General features: G+C 34.3%; 1 protein-coding gene across 8 annotated transcripts in view; it reads left to right on the top strand.

The window, feature by feature from the left end:
* Positions 1-18743, top strand: part of KIAA0586 (KIAA0586 ortholog) — a 93955-nt gene that overhangs the window by 38561 nt on the left and 36651 nt on the right. For all 8 annotated transcript variants that reach the window (XM_074365453.1, XM_074365456.1, XM_074365455.1 and 5 more), the window contains 7 exons: positions 4111-4310; positions 7815-7974; positions 8405-8624; positions 9195-9448; positions 10495-10568; positions 12588-12722; positions 17797-17974. In XM_074365453.1, the coding sequence (XP_074221554.1) occupies positions 4111-4310; positions 7815-7974; positions 8405-8624; positions 9195-9448; positions 10495-10568; positions 12588-12722; positions 17797-17974 (1221 nt within the window). The remainder of the gene's footprint in view (positions 1-4110; positions 4311-7814; positions 7975-8404; positions 8625-9194; positions 9449-10494; positions 10569-12587; positions 12723-17796; positions 17975-18743) is intronic.

The following is an 18743-nucleotide window of genomic DNA, read 5'->3' as shown; positions in this document are numbered from 1 at the left end:
TGGCTCTATACGTGTGAGTCTGTTTCTGAACTTGCTGTTTGGTCCCATTGAGCTAATGTTATACCAGTACCACTCTTCTTGATTACTGTAATTTAAAAACAAGCTTTGAAATTGGATAGTGTAAGTACATCAGATTTTTTGTTCTGTTTTTCTTTTTTACATTCCTATATGTCATTACCTCTACGTTTTTCTTCCTTTCCAGTTTCCTACTCTTCCTCTTTCCTAAGTTACCCCTTAACTGCCTAAATTCTAAACATTAGAGTCTGTATTTATTGCTTTTACTTTCTCATTGCTCACTTTCTCTTTAGTTCTTATGAGTTGGCTTTCTTCCCTCTCCCTAATGAAACTCCTCTCTCACAGCATTTCATTGTCAAAGACAACCTTTTATCAAATCCTTATTCTCCTAGATGGCTCTGTATGGGCATTGCTGACTACCTGTAATTTTTATAATGTTCTTTCTACTGGTTTTGGTTTCCTAGAATTTATCCTATTGTTCTTCCCCTTATCTTTGTAATTTTGTAAGACCTCATTTTCTCACCTTTTCTTCCCCTGCTACTTGAATAAAAATTTTCCCCAAGTTTCTATGCTCTGTCCTCTTTCTTTTCTGTTTTTCTAGTCTCTTCTTGCCATTAGTTGCTCTGTGTCAGTTGATGGCCTTTAAGCCACACATCTAGTCTGTAAACCTTTGCCTGTTGGTGAATATGTTACCTGATGCTCCACTGGCATACTAACCTTGGCATCCAAAATGTATTTCATTTTTCTAGCCAAACTTGCTCCTGCTTTGTTTCTATTTCTGTTAATCATACCACTGTTTTCCAAGTGCCCAGCCTCCAAAGCCTTGGAGTTTTTGTTTGTTCTACTTTATTTTCTTTGATCTTCTTTAATTCTCACCCAGCCGCAGTCTGTATCCTGGTTCCATACAGTTTATTCTTGCATTTGATTAATTCTGTTTAGTGTAACTCAAATGCCTCCTTCACTGCTGCTGTCCCAGGTTTTCTTTCATCATCGCATTTTTTGAAGGAAGGAATAAAATGACCACCAAAGTTATGAGGAAAATTTTTTTTAACTTAAGATTAGCACTTCTTTAATGATAAAATTATTTTGCCATGTTAAAAGGCACTTTTTTTGAAGAAGACAGCTAGGAAAACTAATCAAAAAGAAAACCAAAATCAGTTCATCTAAATAATTGTCTGAGAATATTTCAAAAACCTGTTGAAAAAAGCAGCAGATGGAAAATACCAGTCAAAAACGAAACACATTTTTAAAAAGAACTAGAAGCTAAAGAGAAAGCAAAGGACCGTGAAATGTGCCTTGGAGTAACAGATAGTCGGACTTTTGTAGCTTTTGGTCAGAATTCTAGTTGTGGAGATAGCATTCAGCAGTCCCAACATAAAGGAGACCAGTCCAGGAAAGCACTGTGGCACTCACAGAAACAAACAAGTGCCTCCGAAGATTTGTCTGGTTTATGATGGATACTGTCAAACTGCCAGGTGCTTTCCCCCCATTACTGGGTCAGATACCGCAATGGCATGTTTTAGAGTGCTTGGATTCCCCACTGCCTCTCCTGCTGGCGCAAAGTAGTCCTCTTAGTCCTCCACATGGGTCACATGGTGGTTTCAGTGAGAGGAAGTCAGAGTCGATAGCCTTAAGGAAAGATGGTCTAATAGAGAGGGTATTCAGACCCTGTTTGCTTTAAAAGCATGTATGTTTGCTTTTGTTTTGCCTGTATCTGGGGTTTTGTGGGGCTTCATAAAAGAGATGTTCTGATTTTTGGTCATGCTGAAACAATGAATTATGGGAACTAAAAAGGAGACATATTGACATATACTTTTTGTTTTTTTTGTTTTTTTGTTTTTTTACATTTTTTATTGATTTATAATCATTTTACAATTTTGTGTCAAATTCCAGTGTAGAGCACAATTTTTCAGTTATGCATGAACATATATATATTCATTGTCACATTTTTTTCTCTGTGAGCTACCATAAGATCTTGTGTATATTTCCCTGTGCTGTACAGTGTAATCTTGTTTATCTATTCTACAATTTTGAAATCCCAGTCTATCCCTTCCCACCCCCACACCGGCAACCACAAGTTTATATTCTATGTCTGTGAGTCTGTTTCTGTTTTATATTTATGCTTTGTTTGTTTGTTTGTTTGTTTGTTTGTTTGTTTTAGATTCCACATATGAGCGATCTCATATGGTATTTTTCTTTCTCTTTCTGGCTTACTTCACTTAGAATGACATTCTCCAGGAGCAACCATGTTGCTGCAAATGGTGTTATCTTGTTGGTTTTTATGGCTGAGTAGTATTCCATTGTAAAATATACCACATCTTCTTTATCCAGTCATCTGTCAATGGACATTTAGGCTGTTTCCATGTCTTGGCTATTGTAAATAGTGCTGCTATGAACATTGGGGTGCAGGTGTCATCCTGAAGTAGATTTCCTTCTGGATACAAGCCCAGGAATGGGATTCCTGGGTCATATGGTAAGTCTATTCCTAGTCTTTTGAGGAATCTCCATACTGTTTTCCACAGTGGCTGCACCAAACTGCATTCCCACCAGCAGTGTAGGAGGGTTCCCTTTTCTCCACAGCCTCTCCAGCATTTGTCATTTGTGGACTTTTGAATGATGGCCATTCTGAGTGGTGTGAGAGGATACCTCGTTGTAGTTTTGATTTGCATTTCTCTTATAATTAGTGATATTGAGCATTTTTTCATGTTCCTGTTGATCATTTGTATGTCTTCCTTGGAGAATTGCTTGTTTAGGTCTTCTGCCCATTTTTGGATTGGGTTGTTTGGTTGTTTCTTATTAAGTCATATGAGCTGCTTATATATTCTGGAGATCAAGCCTTTGTTGGTTTCATTTGCAAAAATTTTTTCCCATTCCGTAGGTTGTCTTTTTGTTTTACTTATGGTTTCCTTCGCTGTGCAGAAGCTTGTAAGTTTCATTAGGTCCTATTTGTTTATTCTTGCTTTTATTTCTATTGCTTGAGTAGACTGTTCTAGGAGAACATTTTTGAAATGTATGTCAGATAATGTTTTGCCTATATTTTCCTCTAGGAGGTTTATTGTATCTTGTCTTATGTTTAAATCTTTGATCCATTTTGAATTTATTTTTGTATATGGTGTAAGGGAGTGTTCTAGCTTCATTGGTTTACATGCTGCTGTCCAGTTTTCCCAACACCATTTGCTGAAGAGACTATGACATACACTTTTGAATATATATTTGGGATTGTGATAGTCTTTGCTGTGGTAGCTCTGGAGTAAATTGCTGTTACTTACCTCTCAACAAGTGATCTCAAGACCCCTATACCTACCTTTTAAGAAATTCTGGATAATGCTGCCATAGTTGTACTAATTAAGGCGTACTCTTTGGAGAGATCACATCTCCATTAAGTTGTATCGATCACTGTTGACATGTTTTCTACATGGAGCTTTAGAAATACAGGCGCTTTAGGTCTAATAAAGTCTGTTTAGACTTAAGTCTTAAGTTTGTTTAGGAAGTTTTACTGAATTTTATATACATTCATACAAGTAAAAAGTACAACCCTTTTGGAAAATTAATATACCTATAGAACTCCTGATATCAAGCACCTTAAATTACTATAAAAGTTTGAGGAGGATTAGCCTGTAATGTTAGTAACTGAAGTATCTGAAACTAGAAGGAAAGATTTGTCTTCATATCTATGAAGAAACCATCATCTCTCTAGAATCCCCCCACAGTCATTGTATCCCTATGTTTTGCCAAGCTCTGTCACAAGGTTTCTTGTTGCCCTGCTCTTGAAAATGTGGATTGTTTTCAGATGAACACTTAATGTGAATGCAAATCCTTTTTATCACTAAATTTCATAGTGGTAGGGAAGAGGCTGTATAAGTAAATTTTCATCTGGATGTTTTTCTCCCACTTTTGGTTTGTTTAGAGAGGATGTTCATTATGTGAGTTACCATCTTATTCTCTTTCATTATAAGTAGATTTTATATTTTTATTTTATTCCTCCGACATCATCTCTCATATACATATGTTCACATCTCTAAAGTTTTAAGAATTAAAGTGTAGAATACAAGCATGTTTCTTTCACATTTATTCTGATATTCTTTCATTTTTTAGTGGAAGGAACAAGCAGTGGTGCCCTCCAGCTTTTTGTTGATGCTGGGGTTCCTGTGAATTCAGATATGATTAGGCATTTTGTGAATGAAGCTCTTGCTGAGACCATTGCTGTCATGCTGGGTGACAGAGAAGCAAAGAAGCAAGGTCCTATTGTTACAGATGTTTCTGAGGATGTTTCAGCAAGCAACACACACTTGCCGGTAGGTGTGACTCTCCTTCATGACTGGGAGTCATGAAACCTTTATTAAAGAACAATAAATTGTGTATCATACATCATAGTTTGTGGTACAGACTGATTCCTGTGGCTCTGATTCCAGTAACATTTCCCCCAGCAGCTTGTTTTTAAAACTTAAATCTGTATAAAAGTTGAAAGTATTATACAGTGAACATCTGTATACGCTTTACCTATATTTACCAATTGATAACATTTGACACATTTTCTTTATCTCTCTTTATATAATATATATTATCCTTTAAGAATCACTTGAAAGTTGCAGATATTGTAACAACAAACTTCTAAAAGCATCAGCATTATCTCCTAAGAACAAGATACTTTCTTACAGAACCAAAATGCCATTATTATGCCCCCCAATTTAACATTGCTGTGTTAATACTATGTAATATAGAGTCCATGTTTGAATTTCCCCAATTGTTCCAAAGGTACACTTATAGCTTTTTTTTTTTTAATTCAAGATATAGCCAATGATCACATGCATTGCTCTTGGTTATTATGTAAGTGGATATTTTAAATCTTTATTTACATCTTTATTTTAAAATGCACACCCCCAAACACATTTTTTTATTTTAAAAATTAAAAAAATTTAACTATAGTCAATTTACAATGTTGTGTTAGTTTCCAGTATACATAATGATTCAGTTACATACGTGTGTGTGTGTGTGTGTATGTATATATACTCCTACTCATATTATTTTCCTTTGTTGGCTATTACAGGATATTGAACATAATTCCCTGTGTTACACAATAGGACCTTGTTGTTTATCTGTTTTATATATAGTAGTTTGTATCTGCAAATCCCTAACTCCCAATTTATCCCTCCCTACCCCTTTTCCCCCTATGGTAACCATAAGTTTGTTTTTTATGTCTGAGTCTGTTTCTATTTTGTAAATCAGTTCATTTGTATCATTTTTTAAGATTCCACACATAAGTGATAATCATGTGGTATTTTTCTTTATCTTTCTGGCTTGCTTAGTATGACAATCTCCATGTCCATCTATGTTGCTGCAAATGGCATTATTTCATTCTTTTTTATGGCTGAATAGTATTTACACACACACACACACACTCTCTCTCTCTCTCTCCCTCTCTCTCTCTCTCTCTCCAACTTCTTTATCCAGTAATCTGTCAATGGACATTTAGGTTGCTTCCATGTCCTGGCTATTGTAAATAGTACTGCTGTGAACATTGGGGTGCATATATGTTTTCAAATTAGAGTTTGAAGATTATTTTTAATCTCTAAAAGAAAATATATTTTAGGCACTTTTGTTATTGTTTGTTTAATCAGCCTTTCTATGTTAGAGTTTCTGAACTATTATAACAACATGAAATGATACAAAACCAAAAGGTATGCTGTATTATGAACTGTTTAAAACTTAGTAGTCAATTCTGATCCTATAGATTACAAAGACTTCATTTTCTAAAGGTGAAACATTTAAACGGACTCATTTGAGGTATAAACATAAGGTTGCATATTTGAATTTTATGGAGATTGCTGTAATGTAATTGGTATAATGTGATTGGTGTAATGTGGTTAGTGTGTGGGAGATTTGGTACTTAGTTTTGTTCTGTGCTTTCTTAGCTCTCTAGTAATGTGTACAGTATAGATGTTGTCTAGCTTATGGTTTCCTCTATAATAATTAACTTTGGTTTGTTTTTTGCCCATGTATTACATATATTTTCATAAGGGTGACTTAATAAGAAAATATAGAAACATTAATATAAATAGGAAGTATATGTAATTGTTAAGAGCATGGACTTTGAAGTTGGAAAGATGTGAATTTGAACCCTCAGCTCTTGTTACTTTAGTCTTATCTATATACTGTAGGCAAAATACTTAGAGTTTAAATGACCAGGGCTTTACCAAAGTCTGCTTTCTGAATATCTAGAAGGCCAGGTTCCCTTCCCCCATTGCCATATTTCCCCTTATCTTCAGAATTGCCATGGCTGTTTTTGGCCTTTTGATTTTCGAAATATATTTTAAAATTAGTTTTCAAGTTCTATAAAAGATATTGGGATTTTTGTGGAAATTAATTAAATTTTTATTGGTTTAATTTGGGGGAAATTGACATCTTTATGATACTGTATCTTCTTAGGCATCATGTAAGATTTTGTGGAAGTTTTAATGAGGTGATACGTGAAAGAGCTTAATCTAGTGCCTATCTAGTGCCTGGAACTTGGTAAATATTCATTAACTAATTGTTTATCACTATTACTCATTGCCAAGACTAGTAGAATACCTTTAAATTCTCTCATGGTGACAAGTCAGTAGCATTATTTTAAAACAGCACTCTTATGCTATAGGTTTATACAATCAAGAAGGAAAAATATGTAATGTATTTCTTTCATTTAAAACACAAGCTAAGAATATGCTTATTATTAAGCAATGCTATAGAATTTCTAATATGCTTCATGATTTTTAAATTGTATATCAATTTGCAACTCATAATACAGAAATAATAGGCCAATCACTCAATAAAAGGTTTTAGAAAGAGAAGAAAAAGACAAATAATGTATTGAAAATGGAGAAAAGACATGTCTAGACAGTTCACACACAAAAAAGAAATACAAATGGCCCACATACGTATAAAAAGATAGTCTCACTAATAATAAGATAAAAAAAATGAAATTCTAGTTTTACTGATCAGATTGGTAAAACTCTAAAAGTTTGACAATTTTTCAGCAAACTTTTGGGAGATGGAAATTCTCATACATGATAGTGTAAAATAATACAAGTCTGTAGAGGGAAATTTGGCAATATGTATTCATATTAAGAATGCATTTAGCCCTTTGACCAAGTAGTCCCACTTTTGGGAATTTATTCCATAGATAATCTGTACATATATGAAATGACTTAAGTCAAGATGACGTTTGATAATTCTGGGGAAGGGAATTTGGTAGATAAGATATGGGTAGGAAAGAAGACTTAATTTTCAGTAACATCCTTTTGTAATTTTTGAATTTTGAATCATTTGAATTATTACCTATTTAACAAATTGATTTTAAAGTGTTCAGTTTTTTCTTCCCTGGTGCTTTCCATCTCCACATTGTCTTTATTTCATCCCCCCTTTCTTTCATTCTTACCCTTTCACTGCTTTTCATTAGCTCTGTTCCTTTGTGCCAAAAGGCTGATTTTTGATATTTTGTCAATTAGTTAAAATGCTTTCTTTCTGTTATGTGGTCTACCCAGCTTGTGTTTGGGTTTGATCTTCAGCTTTGTCTGTTTAATCTTTCTCTCTGTATTAAGTAAGAGAGCCTTCAGAGGCAGAGCTGTTTCAATTGCCTGAGGCTTTCTGCAGGCTGGTCTTGAAACTAATGGCTAGAAGTTCAAGAACCAGGGTATAGAGGGCCCTATTTTTTCCCTCATACATTTACATTCTATGTGACTCTGAATGAGATTATTTTATCATTTCAAATTACCTTTATTAGGAAATAATATGCACCATTGATCATGTTTTATTTATTTTAGGCAAGAGTGTGTACCCCAGTGGCTACTCCACAGCCAACTCCTCCTCGCTCACCTTCATCACCTCCTAAGGAGCATGTGGTGGTAAAAACTCCAGATTCTTCTCCCTGTGATTCAGATCATGATGTAGCTTTTCCGGTGAAAGAAATGTTTACTGAAGAAGGTAGAAACCTTATTTCTATAATTCAATTTTAATTTTAGCAATTATTAAATAAAATGTCATGGTTTGTTATATAAGATGCTTTGTACATTAATATTCACATACTTAATTGCTTACTAGATTTTAGTAAATCATTTTTTTCTTGCAAGGAAACTAAGGAATTGGTAGCCACCTTTTAAAGTATATAATCTAGTAGACATTTAGACCATTTTATGTTCATAGTGGCATTGAAAGTGATAAGTCTTTTCAAGATTATTTTCTTGTGCTTTACTAAACTAATTTGGAAATTTTCCCATTAATGGCCATCGTTATTATTAATTATTGCTGCCATTATTTGTATGCCAAAATGTGAAGGGATATCTGAAACAACATATCTTGCCTTCCTATGGACTTCTTACTGACTTTGTTTTTCTTTTGAAAAAAAAACCTTTAGGAAATGATGTGCCTGCCACGACACTTGTTAATACTCCAACAGTTACCCCTGTGACTACACCTCCTCCTGCAGCAGCTCTTACGCCAACTTTGTCAGAGATTTCTATTGATAAATTGAAGATATCAAGCCCAGAGATTGCTAAGCCATGGAGTGATGGAGACCTACCATTGGAAGAAGAGAATCCTAACTCTCTTCAAGAAGAACTTCACCCGAGAGCTATGTAAATAATAATATATTTGATAATTATGCATTTCATCTTAAGTTGACTTAGGTGATCCATTGAGAACATCAGAAATGTAAAAGAAGCTTTATAAACCAAAAGCTACTCTATACTTCAGTAGAAAAAAGTTTCATAAATTTTAAGTTTTTAAAATTTTTACCCAGTTTATTTATACCTTCAGCTCTCTTTTTTTTAAAACAATTTTTTGGGAAACATTAAAATAAGGATATCTATAATATTGTTGATAAAATAGAAAATGATTTTTCCCCAGTGTGAGTCTTCATTTACTATGATTAGTTAACTTTTATATTACCATTTATTCCCATATAGATTTATTTTAGGGATGGTAGAACTTTCAAGATGGTCTATGATTAAAGCATGAAGATAATTCTGGAAAAACAAATCTTGTTCATTAATCATAATAGTAGAGATTATAGAAATATACAGATATATATAGATTGCTATAGAAGTGTCTAAAAGAGGAGACATAGTTTTTTTGAATCTTTTTTATATCAAAATTAATATAGGCATTCACTGACCTAATAAGTTCAAAATATGTTTTCTTCTTAGCATAATGTCTGTGGCCAAGGATGAAGAACCTGAGAGCATGGATTTCCCCGCCCAGCCTGCACCTCCAGAGCCAGTTCCCCTCACGCCACTTCCTGCTGGCACCAAGGCTCCTTCCCCTATACAGATGCCAAGTTCTGGTTCATCAACAATGGAGAGTACATTGAGTGTTACTGTCACTGAAACTGAAACTTCAGATAAGCCCATCTCAGAAGGAGAGATTTTATTTACCTCTGGTCAAAAAGTGGCTCCTAAGAGTAAGTTAACATGTATCAATTGATTTCACTGGTTAGATTGATAATTCCTAAGTAATACTTTTCTATCTAGACTATTTTTACTTAATTTTCAAAATTCAATATAGAAAGAATATGGACTCTGTGCAAGTTAACTTTTCTAGACCTTAACCTCAGAAAGTAAAATCTCCCTCATAAATCCCACCCTCCAGAAATCATATCATTCTTAATAGCTTGGGGTATACCCTTCCAGTCTTTTTTTTCTTCTTTTTTCTGTACATGTATAGATATCTAAATATATTTGTATGTGTATGTATTTTTACCTTTAAAAATAGGGTCATACTATGCATATTATTTTGGAATCTGAATTTTTTAACCTTAAATATATTATAGACACTTTTCTGTATCAATGCATATAGTCCTACTTTTTTTTTTTCAGAGGCTGGGGTAATCTGTTAACAAACAGTACCATAGTGGTGGGCATTTAGATTGTTTTTGTTGTTTTCATACTATACATAATTCTCCACTGACCATCCTTGCACATACGTGTATCTTTGTGAACTTATCTGATAACTTCCCTAGAATACACACCTAGAAGTGAAATTGCTAAGTCAGAGTGTGCACCTTTAAAATAGTAATACATTGTCAACATGCTCTCCAGAAAGGTGAATCAGTTTTAATTTTTCATCAGCTTTTCATTATAGCAGTAGTATGCAAGAGTGCCTCTTTCTCAATTTCATAGTTACTAGTGATGTTTACAGCTCTTTTTAATTTCTGACAAACTGATAAGTGAAACAAAAATCTCATCTTTGTTATAAAATGTATTTTTAGAGGGGAAGGAAATAGCCCAGTGGTAGAGTGCATGCTTAGCATGCATGACATCCTGGGTTCAATCCTCAGTACCTCCATTAAAATAAATAAATAAATAAAATTTTAAAAAGAAAATAAAGGGTATAAAACAAACAGTTTAAAATTAAAATTTCAATGTAATGTTCTGTGGCTATATGGTCAGATTGGTTACTAAATCTATATTTTTTCATTTTTCTAAATTTTTGCATTTTAATCTCTAGTTTTAGGAGATGGACTGTACCTGACAAACTTAAATGATAGCTTATCTAGCACTCTGCATGATGCCCTTGAAATGGTAAGAAATGATTGACTCTATTGAATTCTGACATGAAGAATATCTTGATGAGCTTGTTGGCACCAATGAGGATTTTTTTCTTCAAGTATTTGAGTTATAGCCATAAAATTTAATAAAATGTTCATGACAGAATTTAGGATTTCTTAACATATCTCATTATCATATTTGCACATTTCATTATCATAACTATGAGAATGAAAATTATTGCTAATCTCCATGGCTCCAGTAGTTGAAAAGTGCAGTTAATGTAATTAGGTAATGAAAATCTGACTCCGTGCATATTGTCACCTGGATGTGTTGCCTTTACAGTATTTCAAGCAGGACCTTCACTGTTGAAACCAGCTCTCTTATAATACATTTGTTATTTTTCCTTAACCATAATTATAATCTTTTATGCTAAAAAAATTAAATTTAATGGCTTTTAAAAACTAAAATAGAAGCCAGGGGCACTAACTCTTGCTAGTTATTATCTAGCTTTTTGGAAGAAAAATTGCACTTAAAAATGTCATACTATATATTTTAATATATGATATACATACATGTACCATACGAAAATGTGAATAGGAATATTCTTTTGAAAACTATTAAGAAATAGAAATCTTTATTTTTTATGTTTTCAAACAACCAAAGCAAGGACAGGTAGTTGTATTCAACTTTCATCTATATTTATCCATAGCCTTTCTTTGCTAAGCATTACTGTTATTGTTGCTCTTTAAAAAAATACTTATTTGGTCATTTTTGACATATGTATATATCTGTAAAGCTATTACCACAATTAAGATAATAAACATATTCATCGTCCATTACTCCCAAAAATGTTCTCATGTTCTTTGTAGTTCTTCCTTATTATTTTTTAAATATTTTATTTAATATAGTATTATTCTGTTATTGTATTTTGATCAGGGGAGGTAATTAGGTTTTAATTTTGGAGGAGGTGCTGGGGATTGAACCCAGGACCTCAAGCATGCTAAGCATGCAGCTCTATCACTTGAGCTACACCCTCCCCCCTTGTTCTTTTATTGTTCCTCTCATTCCCCATGCCTCTCCCAGCAACCACTGATCTACTTTCTGTAACAATAGATTAGTTTACATTTTCTAGATTTATATAAATGAAGTCATGTGGCATGTATTTTGTTTTTTTATCTGGTTTGCTTTAATTCAGTATAATTATTTTGAAATTTATCTGTGTTGTAGCATGTAACATAGTTCATTCCTTTTTATTGCTGAGTAGTGTTCTACAGTGTCACAGTCTGCCCATTCACCGTTGATAAACATTTGGGTTTATTCCAGTTTGGAGCTATTACAAATAAAGCTGCTATGAATATTTGTGTACAAGTCTTGTATGGACATATACTTTCATTTCTCTTTGGCAAATATCTAGGGGTAGAATGGATGGATAACATGGTAGTAATAAGTTAATCTTTAAGAAAAGCTGTTTAATTTTATCTGCCAAAATTTTGTACACAATTTTTCCACCTGTGTTTTATACTGCTATAAGTATCTTTGACCTTTGCTCAGGCACACGGTTAAGTACGTGGAGACAGTTTTACCCATTTGAATCTTCGTTAGGCAAGACCAGAGCAGTACTCAGTCTAAGACTATTTATTCCCCACTATGGAGTCAAGACCTTTCTATGTACTCAATCCAGTGCCTCATTAATGAGGTTTTCCAGCCTGAGCCAAAAACATGATGACACTGTATATAATAGATTTGTGAATCATTGTAACTCAGTCGCATGGGACAGAGGTTCCAATTTTCATATGTTTTAATAGTAAATCTGCAGTTTAAATTTAACCAAATAATTTTGTATGTTTATATTTGAAGCAAACATAAAGGGTAGTTAGTATAGGCTAATGGAAGTGAGAACTAAATAAAAATGAAGAGTCTCTCTTCTTTCCAACAAGTGCTAATATTCATGATGACTGTTAAGTTTTATTAATCATAAATTATGAAAAATGCAATTGTTTTATAGATTAATTTTTGTTGCTGTTGTATTAATTTTCTTTATATTGTATTTAGGAAGATGATCCTCCCAGCGAAGGACAAGTGATTAAGATGCCCTGTAAAAGAATTCATGCAGATACAATTCTTCCTCTTCTTGCTAAACAAAACCAGGAACCATTAGTTTCACAGCAAGCAGTCTATCATTCAGAAGTATGTTTTAACCTTAATTTTTTTGTTGTTAGATCTAAATACAGGAAAAAAAATAACAAAAATAGTCCTACTTTTAGCTAAAGAAGGCTAATACTTCAGCTTACTCAGGGATCAGCCTTGTAGTAACTTTAACCTGAAACTATAGAGCTATAGAGTTTTATAGCTGAAAGAATTTAGGCCATCTGTTTCAACTCTCTTATTTTACAGATGAAAAAACCTGAAGCCCTTTTAAATGCTTTGTGAGGATCATTCTTTCTTTCTTTCTGAGTGTCTGTTATATGCCAGACACAACCTCAGAAAAGGTATAGAGATGAAAGAGGCAGGTTCCAGTCATTCAGGAAGTTAAGGGCCTAGACAACTACTCTCCCATGTAATAACTGATCAAATTTATTTTTGAGGAGAGGAGGGAAAACTCCGCTTGAAATTGGCTAACACTTTATACAGGATATAGGTGGGTCTTTAAAGATCCAGTAGGCTTTTTCTAGGCAGCAGAGAAGGGGAAAGACATTTCAGAAGCAGAAATAGCATATGTTAAAGGATAAAAGCCAAGAAAGATTAGGGCATATTTAGAAAAGTGTTGAAAATCTCAGTGTGACTAGAGCTTTAGATAGAGATAAGTGTGGAAAAGTAGATTGAACCAGATGATCATAAGGAACCTTTTAGGCCATGGTGAAGCTTGGGCACTGTGGAGCCCCTTGAGATATTTTTGGGCAAGAGAGTCACAAGCTAAGATATTTAGGAAGGAGTATGGTGCCAAGGACAAGTGAGGGGAAGATGGGTGTCTTTCCGAATACCACTGGAGTAGTCCAGAAGGAAAACAGAGGCAGTTAGGGAGAAATAGAAAAGAGAGAGATTTAAATTTAAGAGCATAGAACTGACAGTAATTGGTCACTGGTTAAGGGACGTTGTGGTTGTGCAGTTGTTGGCTTAGAAATGTAGAAGATCGCCAAGTCTTGTGGGGAAGATAATGAAGTTGATTTGAAACATTAAGTTTAAGGTGCTTAAAGAAATTCCAGGTGGAAATGTACAGGATAGTCACTCAGGCTGGGTTATGACAGATATGAGAACAGGGTTCTTGATTTCTATTTAGGGTTCTTTCTGTTATATTTGGTTGTCTTGAACAAGTGTGAAACTGGCTGTAGATGAGCTGGAGATCTGATACCGTACCCAAGGAGGTGGCTGGCTTTATTTTCTATTAATTTTTATTCTTAAAAATTTAATGCTTAGGAAATGTAGGGGGGGAAATCTATAAAACTTAGTAATGGGAAAAAAGGAAATTTAACCTATCGCTGCTTACTGAAAAATAACTATTGACCAAAAACTGATTTCACTGGAAAGATACTAGCTGAGATTACTGTTGCTAAACTCAAGAAAGTACTCTGTAGCTGCAAAAACCAAGCTGCTTAGTACAGAAATGAGTAAGCTGAGACAGAGAGAAAGAGAAGAGAGAAAGTGAGACAAACAAATGGTACACACACAAAAAAAGAGGTAGAAAATAGAAGAAATGTCAGCATAATTTAAAGGTTCCACTAACTAGTCCCTGTTTTCTTTTTGGAAATCAGTAATACCGATTCATTTATTTACTCTATTTCAGACTTTTCCATCTTTTTAATGCTGGGAAATTTGTTTCTATCATTTTTTCCATTTCTTTCTTCCTCTCGTTTCTTCCCCCTTCTCTCACTAGAAGTCTTATTTCCAGATATTAACACTTCACCTTCTGTTTGTTTTGTCTCTTAGATTTTCTATCTCTTCATTCTTTCCTACTGTCTTCTGGGAGAGTTCTTCAATCTGATCTGACAACCACTGATTTGTTCTTTAGCCTACTGTTTATTTGATTTATTATATTTTTTTATATCTGATACTCTCACTTTGTTCTTTTTTAAAAATGATTTTTTGCTTCAAATTATTATTATCTTTCCTTTTTCCTTGTGTGCATGTGTGTATGTATTTTTAATGTTACTCACTTTTTTTTTTTAAAAACACTTAATGACTCCTTGGGCATCTAGTTCTTTTGGTATATGAACTCATGTCCTGTGAGGGGAGAGGGGAAATCAGCTATTCTGTTTGTTTGGCTTTTTGAGAGGGGGTGGTAATTAGGTTTATTTATTTATTTGATGGAGGTACTGGGGATTGAACCTGGGACCTTGTGCATGCTAAGCATGCACTCTACCGCTGAGCTGTACCCACTTCCCAGAAATCAGGTGTCCTGTCTGAGAATTTGTACTGGATGAGAACTAAAACCAGGTCATGATTCAATGACTATAAGAAGAGAGGAGGAGATGAGCCCCAGGGACTGGTGCCCCAGGCAGCACAGAACCACGGTTGATCCTGGCCACTGCTGTTTGCTGGTACTCTACTGTTCACTTCTTCTGGGGATTGTTGTCTTTAGACCCTTAGGGAGAAGTTTCTTTGGGAGGTTTTGTAATTCCAGTCCTGGGGTGATCAGGAGAGGGTGAAGGAACGAATGTCCGTGGTTTCCTGGTAGTTTTTCACCTGTAAAATTTTTCACCCCAGCTGGGCCTTTGTGCTCCCTGATGTCACTCTGGGGTACTAGTATCTGCAGTCCAGATTGTTGCCAAGGGGCAAGGAGTGATGATCTCCAGTTAATGAGGGAAAGAGGGAATAACAGCGCATATTGCTTTAGTCATTCTTCTCACAAACCCCCCTCCAGCCCCTCTCCCCTTCAGGATGCAGCCCCTTTTTTCCCCCACACACCAGGTCCAGTTAGCCAGCAGTCTTTCCTAGTGGTTTTTTCAGTTTTTACTTAGTGCTCAGAATCCATGGTTTCTTCTCACTTCTATACTTACTCTAACAGTGATTTGAGGATAGGGAGCTGGCAGCCTTTGTTAGTGTGCCATCCTGGCTAGACTACGAGTCCAGAGGATGGAACTGTATCCTTTCCAGATCTTTTTCTAAGCATCTAAGCATGTGTGTGTGTGTGTGTACTCACATGTGGGTAATTCTGAGGTGTATTATTCTGCAACCTGGTTTTTTAAATTTAACTATAAATTCTAAAGATCCACCATATCCTTTTTATTTACTATGTAGTATACCATTGTTTAATTATTCTCCAATTGAAGGATTTTTATATAATTTTTTTTATTGAGGTATAGTCAGTTTACAATGTGTCAATTTCTGGTGTACAACACAATTCTTAGTCATACATAAATATACATATATTCATTTTCATATTCTTTTTCACCATAAGCTACTACAGGATACTGAATATATTTCCCTGTGCTATACAGTATAAACTTGTTTATCTATTTTATATATACCAGTCAATATCTACCAATCTTGAACTCCCAGTTTGTCCCTTCCCACCCCCCTCCCCGCTGGCAACCACAAGTCTGTATTCTATGTCTGTGAGTCTGTTTTCTGAAATTGATGGATTTTTAGACTGGCTCCACTTTTTCTCTGTTCAAACTATACTAAAATCCTTTTCTGTACTGTGAGAAATTGCCTCTCTATATTAGATAATGAGGGGTGGAATTACTCAAAAAGCACAAGCATTTATAATTTATATAGACACTAATAAATTGATTTCCAACTGTAAGAGACTCCTTGTCAACACCACAGCAGGATATTTTTCATCTTAAATTTTTGCCAGTCTAATTAACAGTGACATTTAGTATATTAGACTATGTTCAGAGAACTATTAAACATGCTTTGTTTGTAATAAGAACAAGTAATAATGATGCATTTGTAAGTAAAAATATTGCGTTGGTAAGAAAATAGCAGGTCTTCTTTTTACTTAAAACTCTTTGCCCAGAGGGCGCTTCAGGTCATTGAGAGTAGTCCTATGGCAGAAGTGCAACTTGTACATTTATGTAGATGGGCGAGGTGTACTACTACTGTAGATTACAGACAGCCTAACTTAGAACTGACGTGAGTCTGAGCTTTGAGTATAATATAAAAATGATGGATACTTAAGAGTATGAGAGTGTCTTGTGAATAGGGAAACTGAATCTTCCCTAGGGCCATAGAGTATTAAGGTATTAAATAATTTAGAAGTTACAAGTCCTCTAGAAAATTGGTTCACAATAGAGAAGATGCTGTATATTGCACATTTTATATGATAGTGACAGTAATATAGGCACTGCAAAACATTTCTAATTAATCTCTAGGGAAAGTGTATCTGCTGTCATTCTAAACTTTGCCCCAAAGTCTTCAAGGGTTTCATATTAATTGCAAAACAATCCTTTTCTGTTTAAAGGATGTCGAACAACTGATACTCTTAAAGAAAAGTCAGATTAGGGAATAAGAGGAGCTACAAATCTATGGAGGCTGATTAGGGGAAATTGTAGAAAATCTTGAATGTTGAGCTAAGAAGTTAGATTTTATTTTGTAGTCAATAGAGTCATCAAGGATGTTTCAGCAGTGATTTCTTCCTATATTCTAGTAAGAGGGAAAAAAACACTTAGTTGAAATTAAACTCCTTTTAAATAAAAAAAAATGAGAGCTTTCATATATTGGCATTTTTATTCAGTTCTTGATTAGTAAATGCATTAATTAGAGTTATCTCCAAGTCATAAAATGTGCTAGTGATTAAAGCATATAATTTTTAACACAGAAAGAAAATAGAAGTCTTCATTTTTAAAATTTCATATATTTAATGACCATATTTGTGCTTTTTGTGGATTTTTATCAGCTGTTTCCCTACAAAGTTCACACTAACAACTTTGGCCAGTTTTCATTCATAGAGAACAAGAGGTGAATTTTCTATTCTTCTAATATTTAAGCTGTACAAACAATGTACAATGTGTGCTAGCACTTGCTGTTTTAAATAATAAAATTTTTCTGATGTGTTTTATTGATGTCTAATTTGGAGGTTGTAAAAAGAGATAATGGTTATTTAACTTCATAAGAAATAAGATATTAAAAACAAAGCTTATTGCTTAGATAAACTAACTTTTAAAACTTGTCTTTCATGTGGTGTATATGTGGCGTAATAAGCTCTTTCTAAAATACCTCTCAAGCAGTCGAGTGGTCTGCATGATATATTCGACAAATATTTCCTGCTTTGACTTGATTGTAATATAATGTTTGCAACAATGGTTTCTACTTCTTGCAGGACTCGGAGAAAAGTATGGGTGAGCTTAGTGAAGGACAGAGGCCCAGGCTGACAGCAGCAGCACAGAACACCTCAATGGGACATGCCACCTATACGCAGCAGCCTGTCGCTAATGCAGAGTCTTCGGATCAGAAATGTGCTCCTAAGCTACTATCCCAGCGATGTGACCCAGTTACAGGTATACACCAAAACATTGCTTCTTGATGTATCATCTGTTAGAATATTCACTTTGAATCCCATCACACTTTCTTTGTACTGTTTGCGCATTGAATGCTGAATTCTGTTTCATATGCTGTATTAAAATCTACAGTAGTGTTCCTAATCTGAATTAAGAAAAGCATGACTATTTTCAACCAAGGGCTTGCAAAATTTATTTATTAAAAGGGGTATTCATCATTGAAAAGTTTGGTAATGACTTTTTTTTAGTGCTATCTATAACAGTATTTCCTCAAATGTGACTCATATAAACAGTCATATAACTCATATAACAGATTGGTACATGAATCACTGGGTGGTACCTGAGATAATTTTTTGTAATATGCGTATGTTCACTTAAAATCTTTTAACAATGATGTATTTATTTTAATATATACTGGAAAGATATAACTAACACATCAAAACTATGACATAACAGATTTTGTGCAGGACAAGGTTAAATTAGGTAATACTGTAGAAGCTCACTCTTTATGCTCTATGAATTTCTGACTCAGTACTCAGTGCACTCAGGATTGTTTTGGAACTTTATTAACTAACTTTTGCTGTAACACTTTGAGAAGAAGAGTAGAGTAGAGAATACCAATTTCTGGCATACAGAGCTGATTCTCATTATCTGCAGTATTTATATCCTGTAGTGTAACCAGAAACTGAATTAGCAAATACTGAAAGATTTCATTGCTCCTGAGGGAAATTCAGGATTAGGTTCCTGCGCACCTCTGATTGTAATGCTT

Source organism: Camelus bactrianus, chromosome 6, assembly GCF_048773025.1.
Source record: "Camelus bactrianus isolate YW-2024 breed Bactrian camel chromosome 6, ASM4877302v1, whole genome shotgun sequence".
NCBI classification, from domain to species: domain Eukaryota; kingdom Metazoa; phylum Chordata; class Mammalia; order Artiodactyla; family Camelidae; genus Camelus; species Camelus bactrianus.
The sequence above is the reverse complement of the archived record's forward strand: the minus strand, read 5'-3'. Positions and strand labels throughout refer to the sequence as shown.